General features: G+C 38.5%; 1 protein-coding gene across 2 annotated transcripts in view; it reads left to right on the top strand.

Moving 5' to 3' along the window:
- SBF2 (SET binding factor 2) overlaps window positions 1-26,904 on the top strand; it is a 460,581-nt gene that overhangs the window by 411,928 nt on the left and 21,749 nt on the right. The window contains exons 28-34 of one of the 2 annotated variants that reach the window (XM_082844309.1): window positions 702-842; window positions 1,730-1,825; window positions 7,752-7,826; window positions 9,129-9,313; window positions 13,872-14,048; window positions 16,507-16,608; window positions 17,328-17,513. In XM_082844309.1, the coding sequence (XP_082700435.1) occupies window positions 702-842; window positions 1,730-1,825; window positions 7,752-7,826; window positions 9,129-9,313; window positions 13,872-14,048; window positions 16,507-16,608; window positions 17,328-17,513 (962 nt within the window). The remainder of the gene's footprint in view (window positions 1-701; window positions 843-1,729; window positions 1,826-7,751; window positions 7,827-9,128; window positions 9,314-13,871; window positions 14,049-16,506; window positions 16,609-17,327; window positions 17,514-26,904) is intronic. The other variant, XM_082844306.1, reaches the window with a different exon arrangement.

Raw genomic sequence — 26,904 nt, 5'->3', positions numbered from 1 at the left:
TCCCGATGCCACTTTAAAGTGCCTGGGCCAATTTCAGTGATTCTGTTTTACTCCACACAAGCCAGGCTCAGACTCCCTCCAACCCAGACTTGCTCTGACAGTTGTTTCCATCTGTGCATACTTTTTGATCCTCTTTCAAAAGGACCAGGGAATTGAGCAGCAGCTGCTCTTGTCTTCTCATCTTCCTCCTCTCTTTCCACAACAACCCTCTACAAGTTCATATCCCCTAGGCCTATGTGACAGAATTGGAATAAAATTACTGGTACTGGGATATTCTCACCTCTGCCCATTCTGGGATGCTGAGGGAAACTGCTCCATCCTCTGCTCCCAAACAGTGGCATGGACAGAGTGGTTGGGGGAGATCATCAAGGACATGCTGTCTTTTATGAATCTTTATTTTGAGTTGATTGGTTGATGACAAACTGCACCTGTGCTTGGAAGGACCGGCTGTATGTTGGTTTTCCAGACCTGGGCTCTTTCTGGGAGGATGATGGGGCAATCAAGAAGTAGGTGTGGTGAAACCAATATCATAGGAGGATTAGCCATTTAATAGTTTGGAGCTTTAAGTGGGGCTGGTTTCTATATTTGGGTACGGTAACTTGAAGACCATATATAGAAAGAATAAGCGTATGTATATAGAGAGAGCCTGTTTTATTAACATAGATACAGTTTGTTTTATGTAATATCTTTTCCTTTTATAGCTCCTACCTCCTCTTTAGAATCTTCCAGTAGCATAGAACAAGAAAAGTACTTGCAAGCCTTACTGAGTGCAGTTTCTGTCCATCAGAAACTCAGTGGCAATAACACCCTTACTGTCAGGCCAGCACTTGCTCTGTCTCCAGGTAAGTTCTAATAATATTTTTCTTCTTGACAACTGTGAAAGGTCATATTCATTCCTAGGGTTAGTCTCTTTAGTTATTTGCATTGTTCCTTCAACATGACCCCTTAATGTTTTACCTTGTGGGGCTATAACTTTATTTTATTTAGACATCAGGGTACCACTATTAACTTCTAGTAAATAGTAACCAACTTTAGAGATTTAATTATTTCCTTTTTAAAAGAGTAATAGGAGAGGTGGTGGAAAACATAAAGTCATGTGGGATTTTTTTTTTCCTGGAATCTGTTTTACATAGACTTTAAAATATTACAGAGTTGAATGTGTAAGTTGAACATGTTTATTAAATGTATATTTATTAAAATCATCATGTATAACTTTGAAATTCCTGACATTTCTGCAGCCTTTTATGATTTTCAGTACAGTTTGTTTTCACTAGATTTGGATGAAGCCATTAAGACTTGTACTAATATTCTGTTTCAGTTATCATGTGATGGAACCCCAAAGGGTTCATGTAGAGGTAACCCTAATGTGTTAGACACAGGAGCATGTGACTTGAGAAGTTGGTCTCCTTGGCTTAATCAGCTATTTGAATAGCTCAACATAAGCAGAAAGTGGCTTTTCTTGTAAAGTAACACCATGCATGCCTTGTTTCATTTATCATTAAATTCTCTGATTGCACTTGCCAAACCTAACTCTTTATAATCTTGCAGATGTGTGTATCTCTGAGGAAATAGTAACAGTGCCTTGTTATCTCTATTAAAGCTTTGGGTACTTAAAAAGTACAATGTTTGGCAGCAATTAGACATGCTACACATGAAGATAACTTTTTGTCATTTGAGTAATGTTAACCCGAACGACATGGTTTTTGTTCTTCTTTTTGGCTGACTTTAGGGACTGAAAGGAGGACTTCAAGAATGTCCACTGTGCTTAAGCAGGTAGTGCCAGGACATTTGGATGTAAACCCATCCAATAGCTTTGCTCGAGGAGGTTAGTAAGATTGATTTTATAACTGAGCACTGATACAACCTTAAAAGCAGAAAACTTTTTTCTAGATAGTGATACTTCAAATCAACTAATTATGGTTAAATTTGTTTTTAATTACCCTTTTCTAAACGAATGATCAAATTTATTACTAGCATGGTGACAGATGAGTTTAGCCTCGTGGGACAAGAGGTATAATAATTGCTGAAATCTTAACATACTGATGAGTTTGGAAGCACTGGGAGAGGAGGGGAACATATCTAAATGGTGACTCAGCTCTGGCAGCATTCCATGATGCTTCAAGTTTGCAGTGTAGAAAGGCTGAGCACAGAAGCATAGACAGTTAGGGAGACATGATTCCAGACTCAAAGGCTGTGCCTCCAGTGCCTGTTATCTTTACTCCTGTTCTCTGAAGTGCTAGTTTGAGGAGTAAGAGACAGTGGTTCAGAATCAACATAAAGACTCTATTTTACAAAATTCACTTTTTTTCCTTTTGAAAACCAAGATTGCTATGCACATCTCCTGGCAGCCATATTGATTCTTTAGATACTTTTTTCCCTGCCTCATCAGAACTTTCTATGATGGCAGAATTTCCTAAGAGCTTTCACCCTTCTTCAAGTATCTTCCTAATCAGGCCTTAAGGTCGTTGTATTAGTTTGCTAGGGCTACTGTAACAAAGTGCCACAAACTGTGTGGCTTAAACAACCATTTGTCTCACAGTTCCGGAGTCTAGAAGTCCAAAACGAAGGTGTTGTCAGGGTTGGCTCCCTCGGGGGGCCGTGAGGAATAATCTGTTCCACGCCTTTCCCCTAGCTTCTGGTGGTTTGCTGGCAATTTTTGGCATTCCTTAGCTTGTAGAAGCATCAGCCATATCGCTGCCTTCATCTTTACATGACATTTTCCCTGTGCATCTGTCTCCACATTTCCCCTTTCATAAGGACACCAATCATGCTGAATTAGGGGTCCACCCCACTCCAGTGTGACCTCATCTAATTACATCTGCAGTGACCCTATCTCCAAATAAGGTCACATTTTCTGAGGTACTGGGGGTTAGGACTACATCATAAGAAATTTGACAGGGGGTAGGGACACAGTTAAACCCATAACAGTCATATGTAACTTTTTCCAGAACTTTTAAAATACTATTGTTTTAAAGTTGAAGACACAAACTTCATTCTTTTCATCATTTCTTTCTTGGTGAATCTGAACTAAAAGATAGTACAGTGACTTTCTCCTAAGGTTTCTGGTATTTTTGTTGCCAAGAACTCCTGTCAGAATTTGGTTCGACGTTGCAGTTCTTATTGCTTTATTTGCCATCTGAAAGCTTATATTAGCAGGCACGTCAGAAACTTTTCCCTTTAACTTTTAGTAGGATGCAACTTCTGGCATATGTCTGGTTAGTTGAAGTCTTCCCATCCCCACCCTGCTCTTGAGTTTTGCCTTTGTAAACTTCATCAACAACATGTTATCTCTTCCTCCATTGGGCCAGGTGACCCATAATATAAATTTTAGGTACAAAACTGTCTCTCCTTCTGTGTTGGTACCTAAGGCACAAGGATATTCACCAATCTGTTTCAACTACATTATCTTTGCTTTTTTTATATTGGCCTCAGACTCATGGCTTTTTTATACAAGGGAATCCCCACTAGTGGTTACATTCTAGTCATGAGTCCATTCTTTGCTATCCTCAAAGGTACCTGGAAGGCTGTATTTACATTTTAGGATTAAAATCTCCTATTTAATCTGTTTATGACCCTTTCTATGCATAATGAGGCCATAATTATTATTTCTGACCCCCTTCCCAAATATTTTCTTCTGAAAATTCCTGTAAACTTAGTGTGTTTCCTTATGACAATTTTTTGCTCCTAACCAGGTCCCTTCATTCTGGTATCTTAAGCTAGGATCCAGAAACGCAAATCTTATTATTTTACTCCATCTCTTAATTCTTCATTCCCAAAGCCTCCAGATCTCCCAAGGTCCCAGTGATTAACTGGAAGATGAGATACGGCTGTTTCCTGGCACCTTCAACTTCTTCTGTGATCCCTGGCGCTGCTTTCCTTTGTCTCCTCTGATAGCATCATCCCTCTCACATAGAGAAGCAGGAATGGACTGGGGCAAGCAAGTTTGGGAATTCTCAGAAGATTCCCTCTTAACATGAACATGGCAGGTAGACGCACACTCAGATTGGCCAGGGCAAGACTATATGTAGACACCTGCGTGCCCTGACATTAGTTCATTTCCTTGTTCCCACCCTCGAGTACAGAGTCTCTTCATTCTTCCAGAGAGCTGGGTACCACTTCTCCAGCAGTTCCTCATTTACCCTGTGTGGGAAGAGCCTCCTATCTCGAAATCTCCCTCCTAACCTTCTCCTTTTTCCTCGTCTGTATTTTCACTGTTTTTCCATTCCTTTCATTGTCATAGAATCTTAGTTACAGGTTTCCTTCTTATGTTATTTCCCCTGTGTGCCTTTCCCACTCTAATGAGCCAGGGTTTAGACTGACCTTCACCTTCTCCTTCACCCTTTTTCAGTGAGGGTGGTCACTTAGCGTTCAGCATGCACATTGAAGAGTTCCTAAGCCAGGGGAAGCAACCTTTTTGACGCAAAAACCAGTTAAGAAAAAATGAAGATGTGAATAGATCACATTGCTTTTCATTTAAAATTACAATAGCTTTTATGCCCCATGGGGAAAATGCAAGTATTTGCAACTTGGATAAATTATCTTGTTGTATAGAAAAATGCCATGAGAAAATCTGCCTCTTAAATATAAAAATGAAATACCTGGGTATATTTGAGAAGTAGCCACATGGAGGCAGCTTTTAAATTTTTCATCCTTTACATTTTCATAGCCCTTTAAGTTCCTCTACAGTGTTATTTTATCCTTGAAATAACCTCCAGCACAGGTACTTTAGGAGGCTTTGAGAGATGATGTGACTTAGCCAAGATCACTTAGCAGCCAAGAGCATAATTGGGACTAGGATTAGGTAAGTCCATTTCAGTGCAGCCTTCACTGAATATAGCTTATACCTCATGCACTGTGCTAGGCATAAGGTCACATCCATAAATTCAATATACCCTGTCGTCACGTCCAACCCAAGCATCTCTTTTCCTTCTCTCCTTTGTTCTGAACAGAGTAGAGAGAACAATACCATTGCTTAGGAAATGCTCATGCTCTGAACAACACTGCACTCCCATGGGTGGGATGAACTGTATCACTTCTTCCCTGAAACAGTCCCCTTAGCCAGACCCTGCTGGACAGATCCAGGGTCACATGGTTGCTTAGGTGACAAGACATTAAGAGTTTGGTTCAGTTACGTTCAGATTCAAGCTGCAGTCCTACCACTTAGTGTATGATATTAAGCAATTCAGGAAACTTCGTAATTTTCAGTGTCCTCATCTGTAAAATGGAGATAATAAAAAGTATTCTAGCTTTAGAATAGTTATGGGGAATGAATGAAATAATATATGTAAAGCACTTAACTTAGTAAGTGGCTCGTTATTAATAGGAGCTCAATAAATGTTAGTTCCATTATTATTGTTGAGGTTGTTGTCATTATTGTTGCATAATACTCCACTGAAATGGGAGGAAAGTCTACATTTGTATGTAAATTACCTTAAGCCAGGTTGCTTCTCACTGGCCAAAGGCAAGCAGATAAAGGAGAATGTGTCTTAGGCCTAGACCAGTAACTTTCAAACTTTTTTGATCATGGCTCACAGTAAGAAATACATTTTATATCTATATGTATACATACACATTTTATATCACAAAGGTAGTACTAAGTCACAATGCAAAATGTATATAGACTATAACGAAAGTTTCATGAAACAATATTCATCTATACCACATGCAGTGCTCATAGTATTTTCCACTCTAATCTGTTTCACTTCCTTAAAAATACTGGTTTGACCTTCTAAAATGATTTCACAAACCACTAAGGAGGACCCTGCAGTCTGGAAAAACACCGCTCCAGGTCGGTGTTACATGCTCAGGACAAGTATTTGACACCTAGGAATCACTCAGGAAGCTAAGCAGACCTCGCCACCAATGCAGTAGTGTAATGCCTTTGGTTAACGTGACTGCCAGATGGACTTACAGTTCTCCAAGCCCTGCTGGCCCCATATCAGTACAGCCCGTTTTCTCATTGCTGATTTTCTGCTAGGTGATAAACACTTGGCAGTTTTTCATTAATGAGGCTCTGTTTGAGAAAGTGCTTAATTTTTTTTTAATTAATACCCTTTTCATTCTTTCAGGGCAAATAATTGAGTTGAAGGTATAGTAGAGAACGCAACAGCTCATATGTATCAATTTTCAAAAAGAAAATAATCAACAAATGTTTGCAGTACCTAGATATCAGGCTCTCAGCATGGATATAAGAGTAAATGTGATTAGGTCCCTGCCCTTTGGAGTACACAATCAAGTAGAATAAAATGTGCAAATAATCACAGTGCAATGGGATCAGAGTTCAGATAGAGCTGTCTACAACTCCAGGAGGACAGTCAAGAATGCTTTTCAGAGGAGTTTACATTGTTCCTGGATCTTAAGGAATAAGAAGTTTGTCAGGTAAAGAAATGGGAGAAGTCATTCTAGGCCAAGGGACTAGCATAAGAAAATGATATATTTAGGGAACAGTACCTCAGAATCAGGAACCAACCACTCAGGCTTCACTGTAAGCATTTAATGATCCATATTCCAATAGGAAAGCTTAAAACCTTGGCAGAAAGGAGAGTAGCTGGCTCGCACACAGGAGTCCCTGTGCCTTTTTCATGCTGTTCCAGGTCTTTGTTCTGTCTTGCAGTAGCATTCTCTGTGTATAATCAGCCAGTGCCTCTGCAGCCCTTAGCTTTCTGACTTCCTTTGGCCACTAAAGCCATCAAGGCCCTTCATTTCCTACTTCCAAAGGAGTGAGGCAGAAATGAAAAATCACTTACGATGATTTTTCTTTTATCAAATTACGTCATATTTTATGCGGTTTTGAAATGGACAGCTTAATAATCCTGCCATTGACATTTTCAATCCTGAATAAGTACAGAATCATTTTCCTTAAGTGATTTGAGCAGCTCCTTTACTCAGGAAAGAATATAGCTGTAACTTACTGCTCACCATTATTGTTATTACCAGGTAAAGTTTGCGATAAGTCACGAAGCACTTTCTTTCTGTTGGAAAAAAACAATATTACTCAAATTACAAAAGTATTATCTTTGATACTGCCTATCATTTTGGTGCAAATAGGGATTTTAGGAGAAGTCATTACGTCAACCATCACAAGCTGTATTTTTAGTGGCATTGGGTATTGTCACAGGGTCATAAATTTTTGCTGCTTGTAACTATCTATCTGCTTATGGAAAATAAATGGGATTTCCAAATGAAAAGAGGAAAAAAAGAAGATAGTGTGGCAATGCTTAATGCTCTACTGCAAAAACATGCCCTTTGTTATTCCAAATGGTTGTTAGAGGTTCATTCCTGATATGATGGCCTTGCTCAAAGAACAAACATGTTGTACAACACATCGTATTTGCCAATCAGTCAGCCTCCTTAAATACTAGGGCCAGTGTATTCCTAACATTCACCCCTCCCCAAATTCCTTAATTTTATTATAAAAATTTGTTTCTCACCAAATGACAACCTCCAAAAGCTTATTCCATTTGGTATAATTTTTTAGTGGCACTCTTTGCTGCGCTGTCCATTTCATTGTGCTTATAATATTTATAAACAGGTGCTGAAATTTCATTTAACAGGCACTCAGTTCATCTTTTTGTGTGACTGTGCAGCTTTTTATTTGTTAATCAAATCTTCTGCTTTTAATATATTTACATTTTTCCCCTATCATTAACTTAATGTTTAAAATTAACCTGTTCTTTTCTTACTCCATTTGCTCTGATGTTTGCTGCTATATACATTTCATTCCTTCTTCCTTCTTTAATCTTGCCTACCAGTGCATGGGTACAGAGATAAATGTTTTACTCAGTCAAATCCCAAATCTTCAGCTAAGGGAAGAGTCCATTATCAAGGTACTGTATTATCTGTCCTGATGTGTCACTCTTTTTAACCATCTTCATATGAAAGCATATGTGTTACAAGTGACTTTTTTCACATTTGTTTGTCAAATTATCTTTATTCTCATCCACATTGTGAATTTCCTCTGTGATGCCATTTACCGAAAAATTAACACTTGCTGTAACATCTAAGAAAACTCATAGGTTGTAATAGAAAGTTTCATCCATGTTAAGCAGAAATTTACAATACCTTTTCTTGAGAACTGGTCTCCTGACCCTATAGATGCTTATAAAGAGAAGCAGATGTGACATTATCATGATGACTTGTAGTCACCTAGAAACATGGCTTGATTTAACATTTGGCAAAGATTAAAGCTTCTCAAAGAGCCTTTCCAAATCTAGAGAATGCACTTTAGGGAAGCAGTGGCAGTGTTATGTACCACTGTGACTCCGTCGCCAGCCTGAACGCTACAGTCTGTGGGCATTTGTAAGGAGCTCTGTCAAATTTGGGACTTATTATATGCCTTTGTGTTTAGATATTTGATATTTGATAGTCTCACTTGCATATTAGAAATCCTTGATTTTTCTAATTAATATAATTAAGGTCAACTTATGAGATCCTTCCAGTAGCTTAGCTTGACCTTTCCCTTAGAAGACATCTGCTTCTGACTATACCTTTTAAATAAAGCTTCCTAAGATTCAGTGAAATGCACATTACTAAATTTATAACTTCTCACTGTTTTTCCTGGATACTGGGGGAAAAAAGACTAAAATATAACTTTTACTGACTTAAAATTACATTATTTTAGCATGATGCACAAATATTAATTCTCAGATTTCAGTGGGTTTAGTAAAGTTCTAATTTATTTCTTAATGTGGTTTTATGGTTAAATTGACTGACTAAAGCAGAATAACGTTCCTTCTTTCTTGAAGCCCTGAGAAATTTACTCCACGTTCTCCTTCCTAGGCTTCATTATTGCATCCTGCCCACATTTTTTCTTTCCTAGAGCCAGTGCACTCTATTTATGATACCAGTATTTACTTATAATTACTGAATTTATATCAGTATACAAAAATAGAATTGACTTGGGTGACTTATTAGGTTCCTCTGAGCCAAATGATTTTTGAAATACTATATTAATAATGCTTATATGATGCAAAAGTAAATGACAAATGACCAATATGATACATGATTACTTAGATGAATTAATTTGCTGTTACCTCTAAAACTGTACCCACAGAGCATGCATCTTTTCCCCTATTCAGTGTCATTCTCACATCAGATTATCTCACTCAATTGTTTTGACTTTTGTGAAGGTGTTTGGGCAAGTCTTCGCTCTAGCGCTCGCCTGATCAGCTCTCCAACATCCTTCGTTGATGTTGGCGCCCGGCTGGCAGGCAAGGATCACTCGACGTCCTTCAGTAACAGCACTTACCTGCAAAACCAGCTCTTGAAACGCCAAGCAGCCCTTTATATATTTGGTGAGAAGTCGCAGCTAAGGGTAAGATTTCTTTTTCTCACTTAGAAACTTCATGGATACGTGAAGGCAGTGTATAAAACTTATTTCATAAACAAGCTTTCCTAGAAATTTTTTTTTTCTTTTTTGCTGCATGGAGTCTTAACCTGGAGTTAATAATCTTTAAAAAAATTAGCTCATGTATATGTATACCTGTATGTCTACCTGTACTTATGTAGATAGAGATACACATGCATATACACAATGCATATTTATTAGGCATGAAAACAAGTGCTTATTCATAATCATTTTTAAAATCAGCATAAATATCATGAATATTAGGGAGTGTACGTTAAAAAAATAAGGCTTATCCAGGCTGTGTTTTTCCCACTGTCTTAGTTCAGCTTCCACAGGAATCTGTGCCCATGGCAAAACAGATGTTTTCGTTCTTGTAAACCTATTGATAAAGGTACAGGAAGGAAGAGTGGAAAGAAGAGTATGCCACTGCATATGGAGGCAAGGGAAGGCCAAGGCTACACTTCTTAAGTTACATTCTTTAAGGGTTCTCAAGACTATATAGAGTGACACGTCCTAAGACATGTCAGAAAATGTAAGATATTAGCTGGTAATCAACTTCATTCTTACTTTTTTTTTTTGGCTGCATTGGGTCTTCGTTGCTGCCCGGGCTTTTTCTAGTTGAGACGAGTGGGGGCTACTCTTTATTGCGGTGCACAGGCTTCTCAATGCGGTGGCTTCCCTTGTTGCGGAGCACAGGCTTTAGGCGCACAGGCTTCAGTAGTTGTGGTTCACGGGCTCTAGAGCACAGGCTCAGTAGTTGTGGTGCACGGGCTTAGTTGCTCTGCGGCATGTGGGATCTTCCCGGACCAGGGCTCAAACCAGTGTCCGCTGCATTGACAGGCGGATTCTTAATCACTGCGCCACCAGGGAAGCCCCTTTATTCTTACTTTTAAATTATTATGTTAAAGAGCTTCACTATGCTCAAGTCTCAAAAATTGTAAAGATAGTCTCTATCTCCAAAAGCAACAATAATTCCTTGGGGTTTAATGTTTTTGCAGTTCACACATTACAGAATAAATTTCATTACTACTGACAGGTGTGTGGGAAATAAAAGTATTTGGGGTTTTTTGGGGGGTTTTGTTTTTGTTTTTTATTTTGACTGTGCTGGGTCTTCATTGCGGTACGTGGGCTTTTCGTTGTGGTGCATGGGCTTCTCTAGTTGTGGCGCGCGGGCTCAGTAGTAGCGGTGCGCAGACTTAGTTGCCCTGCAGCATGTGAGCTCTTAGTTCTGTGATCAGGGATCGAACCCGCGTACCCTGTATTGGAAGACAGATTCTTAGGCACTGGACCACCAGGGAAGTCCCTAAAAGTATTTGTTAATTCAGAAATCCCCTCAAAGTTTAGTCCAGTGCCCCAGTGAGCACTGGACAATCTAGACAGACGTTCAGCTGAACTGTAAAATGGAGGCTGTGAGCAGGATCCCACATGCTTGGTCCTCAGGATGCCAGTGACTGAGTCAGCTCTTCAGTGGCAGTCTGGCTTTGCTAGCTCTTCTCCCACTGCCTGGACTACTGCAGTCACTTAGTCACCAAGCTTTAGGGTAGAGGGAATGAAACTGCTGGGTAACGCTCAATTTTTAAATATGCACACGTGTCTTCTGATACAGCAGATAATTTTATATCCAGAAAATAGTTGGGACATTTTTCAACAGTAGTCCAGGGATGCCTGCACAGCCTCCTTGGCACCAGTGTCTTTCCCAGAGCACAGACTTTGCCCACTTCAGCACACCTCTTATTTATGATCTGAGTCACTCCCCAAGGTTTGTCTCCTGAATGCTCACCTCTGCTATTCCCTTTGCACATCAGTCCTCAGATAAGCTGTGTGATCATGCATATATGAGTAAGAAAGACTGACCAATTGGGACCCTTCCTCCTTTCCTCCCTCTCTCCCTCCCTCCTTTCTCTTTCTTTCTTTCATCAATAAAATACTGTATTTTAAAAACATAATTCCAAACATAATTTCTGGCACAATAGTTATTAGAATTTTTGTATATTCCTTCACATTTTGCTTTTTATTAATTCAACTGTGTCTGTAGAGTATGGGTGCATATCTGTCTGACGTGTGCCACAGTCTAGCCAGCACAGTGCTGCCTAGTTGCAGCTCCACACCTTTTTATCCCAACAAAGGAAACATAGGAAAGCAAATAAGTGAGAGTGACTCATTCTAAACAATCTGGAATTGCCCTTATTTACCTTTTTTAATTCACATACTTTAATATCTTATACTTAGTAACAAATTCTTCATAATCTTAACAGTGTGTCGAACACGATGGTTGATAACTCCTGCTTTATAAGGTAGGTATACCTAGCTCAAGTATGGTTGGGAAATGGAAAGGAATCTAGTTTTTCTGAAAAGTAAACTATTTTTTATATGTTTTTTAAAAAACCAATATGACACGACACTGTAAGTCAATTTTCCAATGAAAATTTTAAAAAATAAAGTAGATAACCAACGAGGGCCTACTGTATAGCACAGTGAACTATACTCAGGAATATAAATGTCTAAATGTCTTGGTAAACATATCTGGATTGTAATAATATGTTTTGAATTGCATAGAACGTTTAAAGCAAAAAAAGATTTAAAAAAAAACTAACAGAAAAGAACTCATGTTCTCATAGTGCTAAGTTCTTTATCTCAAGCCATCTTTCCATGTTGTGTAATACATTTCATATCTATTTTAATCACTGCATAACTTTTTTTAAACATTCAGTCCGTTTTTTAATATTTATTTTTTTATTTATTTTTATTTTTCGGCTGTGTCTGGTCTTCATCATGGCATGTGGGATCTTCATTGCAGCATGAGGGATCTTTTTGGCGTGGCACGCGGGCTTCTCTCTAGTTGTGACGTGTGGGTTTTCTCTCTCTAGTTGTGGCACGTGGGCTCCAGAGCGCATGGGCTCTGTAATTGTGGCACGCGGGCTCCAGAGCACATAGGTTCTGTAGTTTGTGGCACGCAGGCTCTCTAGTTGAGGTGCACAGGCTCAATAGTTGTGGCACGTGGGCTTAGTTGCCCCGCAGCATGTGGGATGTTAGTTCCCCTACCAGGGATCATCCCGCGTCCCCTGCATTGGAAGGTGGATTCTTTACCACTGGACCACCAGGGAAGTCCCATAACTTTCTGTTTTGTTGGATGTTTCGGTTTCTTTCTTTATCATCTATATGTAAAATTGTAGTCACATTTTCAAGCATATAGCTTTTTATTTTTATTTTTTATTGGAGATGCAATCCACTAGAGGATTTTTTCCTACATTTTAGGTTATTTCTTTAGGCTAGCTTCCTAAAAGTGGAATTACTAAGACAAAGAAACTTTTTTTTTCCTTAATATACATTGGTAATGCTGTTTAAGAAAAACAACTTGGGGGTTTTTACTTTTTATTTTAAAACTTTAATAGGCCTTTAAAAAATAAAGTAACCAATATAAAACATGAAACAGACCCAATAGGTAAGTCTTCGGCAGCAATTTTTTTTAATTGTGGTAAAATACAAATAACATAAAATTTACCATCTTAACATGTACAGTTCAGCAGTGCTAACTAAGTACATTCATATTATTGGACAGCCAATCTCCAAAAAGCAGTTTACTCTTAGAAAAGCAGATGATCCAGTAGAGTAATTTGGGCAGAATGTGAAGAAAGTGAAAAGAACATGAGAAAATTAATTCATTCTTTGGCGTAAGAAGTTAGAGAACTTTTAAATCGTCTTCAGAAGTAGGCAACTAGATTATCAAAATAAACTATTTCAATGGGCCACCAATTTAGCATTCTTTAGTTAAAATTGCAAACTCACATAGAAAAAATTCCATATGGATTAAAAATATAAATGATAAAAATACTGAAACAAAGATTGATATATGTGTCATACTGAGTGAAAAATAGTCCAAAAGTTAGAAATCAACAAAGCCTTTCATGTTTTACTGTATATGTATTTTTTTAGTATTGGCTTTAAAAGAATACAATATTAGTAGTCGTAGGGCAGTGAGATAGTGATTTTTATATTCTTCTCAGTGTTTATCTCTGCTTTTTTTTCATTTTCACAATGACTATGTTTTACTTGCATAATAAGAAACAAATGTGTATGTCTATAAACTTTAATTTGTAGAGCTCTGGAACCTCAACAGCATATTACCTTTTAATTATAATTCACATCTTGGGGAGACTTAGTTTACAGTTTTAGATTAATCATGCTGTCATGCGTCATTGGTTCCTCCTTAGACCTCCAGGTTCATGGCCTTGTAAGTAGCTTATATTTGGTCCTATAAGCGCCATCAGGTTCCAGTCTACTAGTAGCCTCTTCAAGTTCTCAGAATGACAGCAAGCTAAGTCAAACCACTAGACTTTAATGAATGGCTCTTTCCAGCAATACTGACACATTAGCAAAAAATGATTGACTTTCTTGATCCACTGCAGCCCCTGCAGCTCTTTGGCCTCAACTAACTGTATATCACTAAGCATTACCCTGTTGAAAACATTGTTTTTTTACCTATAACACGTCGTCTGCCTAATTCTCTCTGCATCTTCATCCACAGAACTTCAAGTTAGAATTTGCTTTAAATTGTGAGTTTGTTCCTGTTGAATTTCATGACATCCGACAAGTGAAAGCCAGTTTTAAAAAACTGATGAGAGCTTGTGTCCCAAGCACCATCCCTACTGACTCAGAAGTGACCTTCCTGAGAGCCCTGGGAGACTCTGAGTGGTTCCCACAGGTAATGTCTGGAGCAGCTTATCTTATAACTCAAGGAAAGAGAGGCCCAAGTGGGTACAGAATTGATATTTGAGGAAAAAAATATTGTGTTCCCCACTACCTGACATTCTCCCTTGATTGTGTGCCCTCTGTAAAGGCCTTTCAGTTCCAGGGAGCCATGTGATACAGGAAATGAAGGGGTAGAATTCTCCATCCCTGGGTTTTTCTCTCTCTGTTGTTGAAACTTGCTTGGTCTCCATAGATGCTAAGAAGGAGATTATTATTCTTAGATGGAAACTTCCTGATATACAACAATTTAAACAACATGTATTTATAGGGCTCCTGCCCTGTTACTAACAGAGTGAGGATCCAGGACAGGATGTGATTGCTAGGTGACTCCAAGGGGCTTTTCCTCTTTCATTTGTCTCTGCCTGTTCTGTGTCTCTGGGTGGTGGCTTCACTCCCAAGCCAGCCCAACAAAGGCACATTGGTTGCCCTGAAGCCTACCTAAGGTTTAGGAAAAACCACATATCCTTCCTTCAGCTAAGTCAAGCTTGGGATGTTTTTAATTGAACACTTATTGAGAAATTAAGGAGAAATAGGTATGCCAGCACACCTAACCCACATTTCTTCCAAACCACAGAAAGAAAGTTATTTATGACATGCATGTTTTAGACACTGATGCAGATATTTGGCCAAGAGCCTCTGCAATACAGCCTTCAGCCTTGTCTTTAGGCCCCTGGTGCTATGTCCATTATTCCTTCTCCCCCTGTAGGAGCACACAGCCCCTCTATCCCCTGTCCACATTGACCTCCAAGCCTCCCGCCTCTCTTTTTTCTTTTTTCTCCTGCTTCTCTTGAGGAGGAAAAAGGGTTGTTTCCCACAGTACATTGGACTAAAAAGAAAAAAAAAAAGCCAGGAAACGATGTAAGTACCCAGGGCAGTGACTATTCTCAAGGGTACTTAAACTCTAGGAAAACAGCCACATATACAATTAGCTATTATATGAGGCTGTGTTAATTACTGTTAAGGCAATTCAGGATACTTTGAGTACCCATGGAAGGAGCTGATCAATACTCCCTGCTGTCCCTAAGTTACAAGCCCCAGCCCCAAAGTGTTCCTACCACTCAACCTATCCATCTATGTTTCTCCTATTCTGTGTTCTACTCCTTACTTCAAAGTGGATTCATATCAGAAGTTAGTGACTAAAAACAATGGAAAACATTGCCCCACTTGGGATATTGGCAGTTTAAAAGTTAACTCAGAGCACATGCTAAGCCCAAGAGAATTCAGGCCTGGTAATAGTTGTGTTATAGGAACAGTGAGTGAGGACCTTCCCATTCTTGAAGAGGACATGTGCCTTGTTCCTGTGTTTAAAATAGCCTAGCTCTGGGATGAACTGAGAGAGTGACTTGGACTTATATACACTACCAAATGTAAAATAGATAGCTAGTAGGAAGCAGCTGCATAGCACAGGGAGATCAGCTCGGTGCTCTGTGACCACCTAGAGGGGTGGGATAGGGAGGGTGGGAGGGAGACGCAAGAGGGAAGAGATATGGGGATGTATGTATATGTATAGCTGATTCACTTTGTTATAAAGCAGAAACTAACACACCATTGTAAAGCAATCATACTCCAGTAAAGACGTTAAAAAAATAATTTAAAAAAATAGCCTACCACTGTTTAAAATATGGGGGTGGGAGTGTTTTGTTTTAGTTCAGAGTTGGATTCATTCTACAAGTTATGTCAAGTAATGTTTAAAATTTTTTTAAACCAGAATGTTACACATTTAGTTTTGAAATCTATGTGCTTTGCTCACACCCTAATTGTTCATTAGGGACTTGGAGTCAGTTGTCTTGGCTTAAAAAGCTGAGCACAAATGAAAGTTTTCTTCCCATTTAATACACAGTACAAATACTTTAGTATAGAATTCACATTTGATAGAAGCAATAGCTTTTGTAATTTCTCTGGGGAGATGCATTATATATAGTTTGTAATATTTTTCTTTCTCCTGAGATTTTTTTTGTAGGTATATTTTCTCTAATATTAGAGGTTTTTAAAATGAAAAAAAGTATACAATTCAGTACTTTTTAGTATATTTACAAAGTTGTGTAGCCATCGGAAATAGAACTCACTATATCACATAAGAACAAATTTTAAATCTAATAACTATGTTGCGAGGGCCACATAGAACCTCACTCTTTTCCACTGGAAAGAATTATAGCTCTTCTGCTTTGAGGGGAATCTTGTAAGGTCAGTTTATTTCATTAAGTATCACTTGAACACATTGTTTTAAAATGTGTCATTGTTTAATCTTGATTTTGACAAAGAACTTTAAGTATTTAAAATTCATATGATTCTTTTGTCCAAATATTTTAATCCCTAACTTGTTTGATTATCTAAGGTTGATAGCAAGTCTGTCTGTTCTTGGTGCTCAGAAAGCACTTGGTCTAATTGTGGCCTCCTTTCTTAACTCTTAGCTTCACAGGATACTGCAGCTTGCTGTGGTTGTATCAGAAGTACTTGAGAATGGTTCCTCAGTTTTGGTGTGTTTGGAAGAAGGCTGGGACATCACTGCACAAGTAAATTATTAAAACATATTTTCATATATTTAATTTTATATTTGTATTTTAATTCAGTTATTTCAAAATTCTGCAGATGAATCTTTTGTATAATGACTAATGTGTTTATGGACAGAGAAAGTCCTCTGTTAAACACCACCTGGTATCCATCAAAAAGCTCTGTGCCGTGAGTTTCCAGGCCCTACAGAGCCTGGAGCTCTGGCTCAGGGCATCAGGCTCCCACACCACAGAAGCATCATGCAAGCATGACCAGCGGTGTAGGACATGGACCATCCTTCCCATGTTTTGTCAGTCCTTTCTCTGGTTCTCTGTAAGCCCCTTCTTTACTCACTCCAGAGTGAAAAGGAAAAGTACGAGTATAATCTACAGTAAAACATTAATCTACATCTGCCAAAAAGTAGATGTAGGTTTGAACTGATCCTCTGACCTTATTAATTAACCTAGGAGAAGGCCACAGTCAGCAAACTGGCCAGGCAAGGATTAAATTCTTAATTCTCCTCTGAAGGAAAATGTAGCCAAAATGAATTTGAGTCTCAGTTTTTAATGGAAAGTTTGTAGAATTAATTCACTTAGCTGTCCTGGAGCAGTTAGTGAACAAATTTGCCATCCAGGTAACTTTGCTTGTTAATTAGCTGTCATCAAAAGGAAGTGCTTTGTCTTAGAAGCAGGAATTTTTCAGGACTGAAAGTAATGAAGTATCCAACCTGCTTGTACCCTAGGTGACCTCCCTGGTTCAGTTACTCAGTGACCCCTTTTATAGGACACTTGAAGGCTTCCGGATGCTGGTCGAAAAAGAGTGGCTCTCTTTTGGTCATAAATTCAGTCAGCGGAGCAGCTTGACCCTCAGCTGTCAGGGCAGTGGTTTCACTCCAGTCTTCCTACAGTTCTTAGATTGTGTACACCAGGTAAGTAGAGCAAGCTTAAATCGACTTGATACGAGAGAAAGAAAAGACCTAGCATTTACTGAGCATTGCATTGCTGTGCCAGGTACCTTTATGTCACAGCTCTGATGGACTCAGCCGTAAGACTTGCTAAAATCTCAGCAGTAGATTCCTGGAAATGGAAAAGAAAAAACTAGTTGGTTTCTGAAACTAGGCTAGCTGAGCTGGCTATCGAGCTGGCTCCCAAGTGAAGTGGGCAGCACTCTAAATTACCATCTAATGTAACGGAGCAAACTTGGCTTGTTCTCGAAGAAGGTTTGATCTAGTGTAGAACAGTAAAACTCTCTAGGTGTTGGCCAAGTCTGAAATACAGCACGTGGTCTTCCCATTTGGGGAGGACCCTACTTTATGCCTGAAAATATAGGAGGTAGAGCTAAACCCCTAGAGAAAGAATCAGGGCCCGACCAGGCAAGCCTCTGAGGTTGAGAACAATGGCTCAGTTCTACTGGGTGGCATAATTAGGGCTAATCAAGAGACCAGACAGAGGGCTTCCCTGGTGGCGCAGTGGTTAAGAATCTGCCTGCCAAGGCAGGGGACACGGGTTCTATCCCTGGTCCGGGAAGATTCCACATGCCGCGGAGCAACTAAGCCCGTGAGCCACAACTACTGAAGCCCGTGCACCTAGAGCCCGTGCTCCGCAACAAGAGAAGCCACCGCAATGAGAAGCCTGCACACCGCAATGAAGAGTAGCCCCCACTCACCGCAACTAGAGAAAGCCCGCGTGCAGCAACGAAGACCCAACGCAGCCAAAAATAAATAAATAAAATAAATTTATTTTTTAAAAAAGAGACCAGACAGCAACCCAGGTATATAATCCAGTCAAACCCAGTAGGAGCTGGGAGTGGGGGAGATGTGAATGCTCTGGGCTCCCTCTTACCTTCATCTCAGGCCTTGGTCAGTATTGGGCTTGAGAATTGGATGGCACTGGGTTTAAAAGTTGAAGGCATTGGCACCAGTGGCTAAAATGGCCTAGAAAAAGTAAGGTTGACACTTATAGCCTGTTCCGTCTGCACCACAACAGTGAATGGGTTCTGGCATGTCAAACATATTTGTCAGAACAGTGATCCTCTTTGAAATTGAAATACATTGGCCTCAAGTATCTGTTGGAAAGAAAAGTAAAAATGTTTTTAGGAACCAGTATTGGAACTAGATCATCTTATGTATGGTTATGTTTTGTTTTTTATTCCATTAATCACTTGATCAGCTTTGTCAATTCACTTCATAATTTTTTAAAAAATGTATTTAAAGTGTATAATTCAGTAGTTTTTAGTATATTCAGAGTTGTGCAATTACCACAAGCAATTTCTGATTATTTTATCACCCCAAAACAAACTCCATACCCATCAGCAGTGACTTTTCCATCGACCCCATCCCCTACATACACAAGCACTGGAGGTTATGTTTTTGATTGCTCCCATCAGCTTCTTAAAGAAAAGACCTATTGAGTAATTTTAGTTGATTTGAGTAGTATCTGGAGAAGCTGGTCACAAGGTTGAGCTTATACTTTTAAACTCTTTGCAGCAAATTATATATTTGCTTCCTGTTTGAATATTAGCTTTTTTATTCAGACATCTTTCGACAAGTACATGAGGGAGAAGTTTGAAGCCCATTGTCTCTGAAACAGAAAGCTTAACTGAGACTAAAGGGGAGGAGCAAGCATTTTTTCTCACTTCTGGATAGCTGAACGCATACAAGTTCTTCATGAAAGCACTTCTTATCCTGCACATTGTCTTATTATGCTACGCACAGGCTATTTCCTGCCTTCATGCCTATATCCCACTACCATCTGCAGTCATCATTACTGATATTTCTTGACCGCTTACTATGCACCAGGCACTGTTCTCAGCACTATATTTTATTCCATGATTCTAAGTAATCTTTGAACCTTTTCCTGGCCCCTTCATTTGTATTCTTATGAACCGTGTACAGACTTCTTCGGTAGCATCTGTACACTAGCATCTATCTATTTGTACGTGTCTGTTGCCTTCTACTTAGACTGAGAATTCTTGGGAGAAGGGTCTATGTTATATTAACCTTCATATCCCTAATATCTAATGCAATTATAATTTTAGTCTCTGGAATGTAGTAGACCCTCAATAAATACGTATAAATGAAAATTTGAATGACCACCTGGTTCAGCCTTGTTGAGGCTCTCACCACCCTTCATCAAGACCATCTAGGATGTCCTGAGTTGCTAATAACATCTTCTGAATGCTCAGATATGAAGCTGTTACTCTCATTTACAAAAAACCTTTAAAGCAGACAAACAAAAACTTTCAGTGGCTCTACATTTCTTAAAGAATTACTCTTCCTCACATCCAATTTGAATATAATAATGTCAAAATTTCACTTGAAAGGTTCTTAAGGCTCCTCACTGGATGCCTCTGTTGTCTTAATAAGTACACTCAACCAATTTTACCCCTGCATTGAAATAATATCACTCTTGGGCTTCCCTGGTGGCACAGTGGTGGAGAATCCGCCTGCCAGTGCAGGGGACATGGGTTCGATCCCTGGAAGAGGAAGTAGTCCGGGAAGATCCCACATGCCGCAGGGCAACTAAGCCTGTGCGCCACAACTACTGAGCCTGTGCTCTAGAGCCCGTGAGCCACAACTACTGAGCCCATGTGCCATAACTACTGAAGCCCGCACGCCTAGAGCCCATGCTCCACAACGAGAGAAGCCACTGCAATGAGAAGCCCAAGCACCATACCAAAGAGTAGCCCCCACTCGCTGCAACTAGAGAAAGCCCGTGCACAGCAATGAAGACCCAACACAGCTAAAAATAAATAAATAAATTTATAAAAAGAAAAAAAAATCACTCTTTATGCAGTTGACTTGCTTTTAATGTCTTTGGCATATAAAAGTGGATATCTTTAAAAATTAAAATCACAATCTTCATAATGTGGTGTTCACACTTAAAGAACATATAGGGATTGGAAAAAAAAAAAAAATCAAACCAAGAGCTGGTTCTTTTAAAGGGTAAACAAAATTGACAAACCTGACCAGGCTCACCAAGAAGAAGAGAGAGAGAACCCAAAGAGAAAAAAGAAATGAAAAAGGAGAAATCTCAACTGATATCACAGAAATACAAAAAAACATAAGAGAATTCTATGAACAATTATATGCCAACAAATTTGACAACCTAGAAGAAATGGACAACTTTCTAGAAACATACAGCCCACCTAAATTGAATCAAGAAGAAATAGATAATTTGAACAGACTGATCACTAGAAGTGAAATAGAATCTGTAATTTAAAAAATCTCCCTGCAAACAAAAGGCCAGGACCAGATAGCTTCACAGGCAAATTCTACCAAACATACAAAGAAGAACTCATACGGATTCTTCTCAAACTCTTCCAAAAGACTGAAGAGAAGGGAACACTCCCAAAGACATTCTATGATGCCACCATCACCCTGATACCAAAACCAAAGATCCCACCAAAAAAGAAAATTACAGGCCAATATCTTTGATGAATATAGATGCAAAAATTCTCAACAAAATATTAGGAAACGAAATCCAACAACACATAGAAAAGATCATACACCACAACCAAGTGAGGTTCATCACACGTTCACAAGGATGGTTCAACATATGCAAATCAATCAGTGTAATACACCACATTAAGAAAAGTCAAAAACCACATGATCATCTCAATGGATGCAGAAAAGGCATTTGACAAAATTCAACATCCATTCATGATAAAAACTCTTACCAAAGTGGGTACACAGGGAACATATCTCAACATAATGAAAGGTATTTATGACAAACCCACAGCCAGTGTAATACTCAATGGTGAAAAGCTGAAAGCCTTCCTACTAAAATCTGGAACAAGGATGCCCACTCTCACCCCTTCTATTCAACATAGTATTGGAAGTCCTAGCCACAGCAATCAGACAAGAAAAAGAAATAAAACATATTCAAATTAGATGGGAAGAGGTAAAATTGTCACTATATGTGGATGACATGATACTATATATAGAAAACCCTAAGGATTCCACACAAAAACTACTAGATCTAATAAATGAATTCAGCAAAGTAGTAGGATACAAGATTAACATTCAGAAATCAGTTGTATTTCTTTACACTAACTATGAAATAGAAAGGGAATGTAAAAAAGAAAAAAAAAAGTACCTTTTAAAATTGCACCATTTAAAATTGCACCAAAAAAGAAAAAAAAAAAACCCTAGGAATAAACTTGACCAAGGAGGTGAAAGACTTTTACACTGAGAACTATAAAACATTAATAAAGGAAATTAAGGAGGACTCAAAGAAATGGAAAGATATCCCATGCTCTTGGGTTGGAAGAATTAATATTGTTAAAATGGCAATACTACCCAAAGCAACCTACAGATTTATGCAATCCCTATCAAATTACCCATGACATTTTTCACACAACTAGAATGATCCAAAAATTTATATGGAACCATGAAAGACCCAGAATTGCCAAAGCAATTCTGAGGAAAAAAAAACAAAGCAGGAGGCATAATTGTCCCAGACTTCAGACAATACTACAAAGCTGCAGTAATCAAAACAGTGGGGAATGAGAGGAATGGCAGGTAAAGTCACCCATGTAGACTTTTTTTTAATAAGAATCCAACTGAATCCATGTCAACCTTTTTTTTTTTTTTTTTTTTTTTTTTTTTGCCACACTGCTTTGTTTGCAGGTTCTTAGTTCCCTGACCAGGGATTGAACCCAGGCCCTTGGTAGTGAAGGCACAGATGGAGTCCTAACCACTGGACTGCCAGGGAATTCCCATGTCAACTTTTTTAAAAGAATTAAACTGAGAATAGGACACTTGTTTACAAACTTCTTTACTGATTATTTTAAGATATCATCCATAGGCATTTGAAAATATCCATATTTTTGGTTTCACATATTTTTATCCTAAAATTAACTTAAACCTTTTTTATGGCTGAAATAAAAGTTTGTAACTGTCCTTTTTTCATATAATATGTTGAGGTAACATCCTCAGATTTCAAAGGGTGAAATAAAGTTTAAAGGAAGTAAGTTTAACTGCTGTTTCCACAAATGAGGGATTAAAACTCTAATGACAACTTCCCCCACAGAAAACAATTATAAAATGAGACATGGGGAAAGGAAACTTTTCAACAAATGGTATTGGAATAACTGTATATCTATATAAAAAAGTATGGGGCTTCCCTGGTGGCGTAGTGGTTGAGAGTCCGCCTGCTGATGCAGTGGACGTGGGTTCGTGACCCAGTCCGGGAAGATCCCACATGCCGCGGAGTGGCTGGGCCCGTGAGCCATGGCCGCTGAGCCTGTGCATCCGGAGCCTGTGCTCCGCAACGGGAGAGGCCACAGCAGTGAGAGGCCCACGTAACGCAAAAAAAAAAAAAAAAAAAGTATGAACCCTGACCCTTACATCATTCACAGAAATTTACCTGAAATGGATCATAGATGTAAATGGCTAAAGGAAATTATTCGAGCAGAAAATAAATGATAAAAGAAGGAATCTTGGGATATCAGGAAGGAAAAAAGAACAACAGAAAGTAAAATATGGATAAATACAATAGACTTTTCTCCTCCTCAGTTTTCTAAATTGATGGTTGAAGCAAAAATTATAACAGGTTTTGATGTTCTCAATATATGTAGAGGAAATAGTTAAGACAATTATAAGTGGGGGAGCACAAAGGGATGTAAAGGGAAGTAAGGTTTCTACACTTCACTAAAATGTCAACACCAGTTGACAGTAACAAGATATGTAATGTAATACCCAGAATGACCACTAAAAAAGCTACATAAAGACATACACTCAAAAACACTATAGATAAATCAAAATAAAATTCTAACAAATGTTCAGGTAATCCACAGAAGGCAGGGAAAAGAAAACAGAAAGAAAAAAAAAATAGAACAAACTGAAGACAAAAAGTAAAATGACAGACTTCAGCCCTAACATACCAATAATTGCATTAAAAATGGAAATGGTCTAAATAAAACATGACGTAACAGTATGCTTTTTGTAAGAAACTTGGTTCAAATATGAAAGTATTGTTATAGAAGTTGTATTTATAATAGCCAGAAATTGCAGGAGGGAGGGGACAAAATGTCCTGAAACAGGTAAATGGCTAAACAAACTGGTGCATCCATACCATGGAACACTACTCAGCAATGAAAAGGGGTGAGCTGCTGATACAAGCGACCATTTGAATGGATCTCAAGAGCATGATGTTGAGTGAAGAAAACGCAATCTCCAGTGGTCACATACTGTATGATTCCATTTATGTAACATTCTCAAAATGACAAGATTATAGAGATAGAGAATAAATTATTGGTTGTGAGGGTTTGGAGATAGTGGGGGAGGGGAATGGGTGCGACTATAAAGGAGTAGCATGAAAAACAAACCAATTGTCCATCAGCTGGTGAACAGATGAACAAATTCTGGTACATGCATGCAATGGAATACTACTCAGCAAGCAAAAGGAATGAAATGTTAATACACACAACAATATGGATGAGTCTTAAAATCATGATCAATGAAAAAAGTCAGATAAATCTCATCATAAGGGACTTCCCTGGTGGCACAGTGGTTAAGAATCTGCGTGCCAATGCAGGGGACACAGGTTCAAGCCCTGGTCCAGGAAGATCCCACATGCCATGGAGCAGCTAAGCCCATGTGCCACAACTACTGAGCCTGAGCTCTAGAGCCTGCGAGCCACAATTACTGAGCCTGAGTGCCACAACTACTGAAGCCTGTGCGCCTAGAGCCTGTGCTCCACAACAAGAGAAGCCACGGCAATGAGAAAACCGCTCACCGCAACTAGAGAAAGCCTGCACGTAGCAACGAAGACACAATGCAGCCAAAAATAAATAAATAAATTTATAAAATAAAAGAAAAAATCTCATCACAAGGAGAAAAATTTTTTTCTTTTTATTTATATGAGATGGTGGATGTTAACTAAACCTATTGTGGTCATCATTTCACAGTATATGTAATTCAGACGATCATGCTGTAGCGTTAAACCTATACAGTGATGTATGCCAATTATTTCTCAATAAAAATGGGGAAAAATGGGTAAAAAAGACTACAGACTACACAATATATGATTTCATTTATAGGAAACCCTACAAAAGGCAAAATGGTAGTGGTAGAAAAACAGATCAGTGGTTGCCTGGTACCAGTGGTCAGGGGAGGGGGTCGACTTCGAAAGGACATGAGCAAACTTTATAGGATGAGGGAACTGTTCTGTATCCTCACTGTGGTGGTGGTTATACAAATGTATAACCAAATGAACAGTGACCAAAACTAATCAACCTGTAGGCTTAAAATAGGGAAATTTTAGTATATTTAAATTATACTTCACTGAATATGAAAAAAAATTTTTAATTAGTAAGTCCAGCTTCTTAGTAAACTGGAGTTCTAAAAAAAAAAAAAAAAAAACCCAGCAGCTCTCTAGTTTCTCTAGAGAAAAATTTGCCATTGTGATACCCAGGAAAGTACTTATAACCCTGGCTGCCTGGTCCAGGGAAATCCCAGTTAAGTGTGCAGAGTTTTACTTTTTCTGTACTGTTTTCAGTCTCATCATTAACCCAGTTGTGCATGGTGTTCCCAAGTCCAGAACTTATCAAGTTTGGTTTTTCCAGAGAACAAACCTCTAATCTCTTGCTTGCAAGAAGGTAGTCATGAGGCAGGAAAGACTACATGAGATAGGAAAGGACCCTGGAGGTCTCACCACTGCCTTTCTAGACTTAAAACTAGTTCTCATTTTTAGCCCCCCTTTTCCTCCTATATAGGACTTGGGCCTCTGAGTCCTGAGCCTTTCTGGGTTTACAGGGCAAACTGTTACCTTTTCAAATCATTTTCATCCCAGTGTAGCTTCTCATCTCCTGTCATTTTCTGCTATTCTTCCTTCTGTTTTCCATCTTTCTGAATTTTCTTGGCCTGCTACTGTCTCCCCTCCCTTTCTCCCCACCTCATTTTCAACTTTTATCTTTTAAAAATTCCTTTCCTTTAATTGAGGGAGAGTTGCTGGGGACTGAGTTTGTATGGCTGAATTTGGCTTAAGTTAAATACAGTATTAAATGTGTTAAATACCCATATTCAACTTGCAGAATTCTGCATACCTAAATATTAGAGTCAGCAAAAGAATCTACTCACAATCAGTAAGAAATTTCAGTTCTGAAACTGAAAACAAAAGTTGACTTTTAATGAAAACTCAATTATTTGTAAGTGAATGCTTCACAAACTGTAGAAAATAATATTGTTCCGGGTCTGAAGACCCCTTTAGTATGATTTCAAATCTGGTCATACTACATTAAAAAAAAATTAAAATATAAATTTTTAAAACTTTGTCTGAACCCTTCAACTTAATACTCTCACACATAATAACCTAAGTTCAGGCAAGTCATGGCAAAGTGAGTGTATGACATTAATTGCAGTATTTAAAGAATGCTTGGCTATGATAGGTGTCAGTTTTGGTGAAGTAGATTATTTTGTGCTGAAAAGGGACAATTTATTCATTCAAAAACAGAAGACTGTAGTTAACAAATAGAGCTTTTGACTCTTGCTGACTTAATTATAAGGTAGCGTTTCATCATCTCCTACATAGTGGTTTTAGGCATTAGAAAATGCCTTCTTCGAATACCTTTCAAGTGAACACTAATGCTCTACATGACTCTGGCTTTTGCCAGACAGTTCGAATTAGTGCTATCCTCAGTCTCTCAGGAGCACAAAACAGAGCCAAGCCTCAACAACATTTTTAAAAATAAGTGCAAAATTATGCAGCAGCTAGCAAAACTTCCCCAGGTGGAATGTGTTCCCTGCTTATTAACCTTTTCTAACATACCGAATGCCAAAAGGCAGTCCATGGACGTATGCCTAGACTTGCCCATTAGTACTAATAGAGTTACAAAGAAAACAAATGAAGCGCTGATCTCAAATTAGAACTGCCTCATCATATAAAAAGCCATTGTTTGTGCCAGTGTATCCAGGTGTCAGATGAATTATAAATGCTAGATCACAGTTTCATAATAGCAACATCTGGCAGATTTTTTGTTGCTTCTAAAAGAAATTGGCTTAGCTCAAATGATATCATTACAGGATGCTTCCTTTTCTTAAAATAGTTGAACCAAATTCAGAAGGAAAATACATCCAAATACAAAACAAAAATTTTTTTTACCTAAAATTTCTTTTTATAATACTAAGGGAAAAGATATGTATAATATGAATGAAAGCATGACGTATACGAAAAGCATCTCCTTTATTCCAGCATTAGAGTAAATCTTTGAGTGCGTCTTAGAACTTTCTCATTATTTGCTACTTTGAGAAAAGCAAGTAACCGTTATAACTTTGCCTTTGAAGTTTATTCAAATTGTAAATTGACTCACTCTGGTCT

This window comes from Leucopleurus acutus (assembly GCF_964270905.1).
Source record: "Leucopleurus acutus genome assembly, chromosome: 8".
NCBI lineage: Eukaryota > Metazoa > Chordata > Mammalia > Artiodactyla > Delphinidae > Leucopleurus > Leucopleurus acutus.
This window is presented reverse-complemented; position numbering and strand designations above follow the sequence as displayed.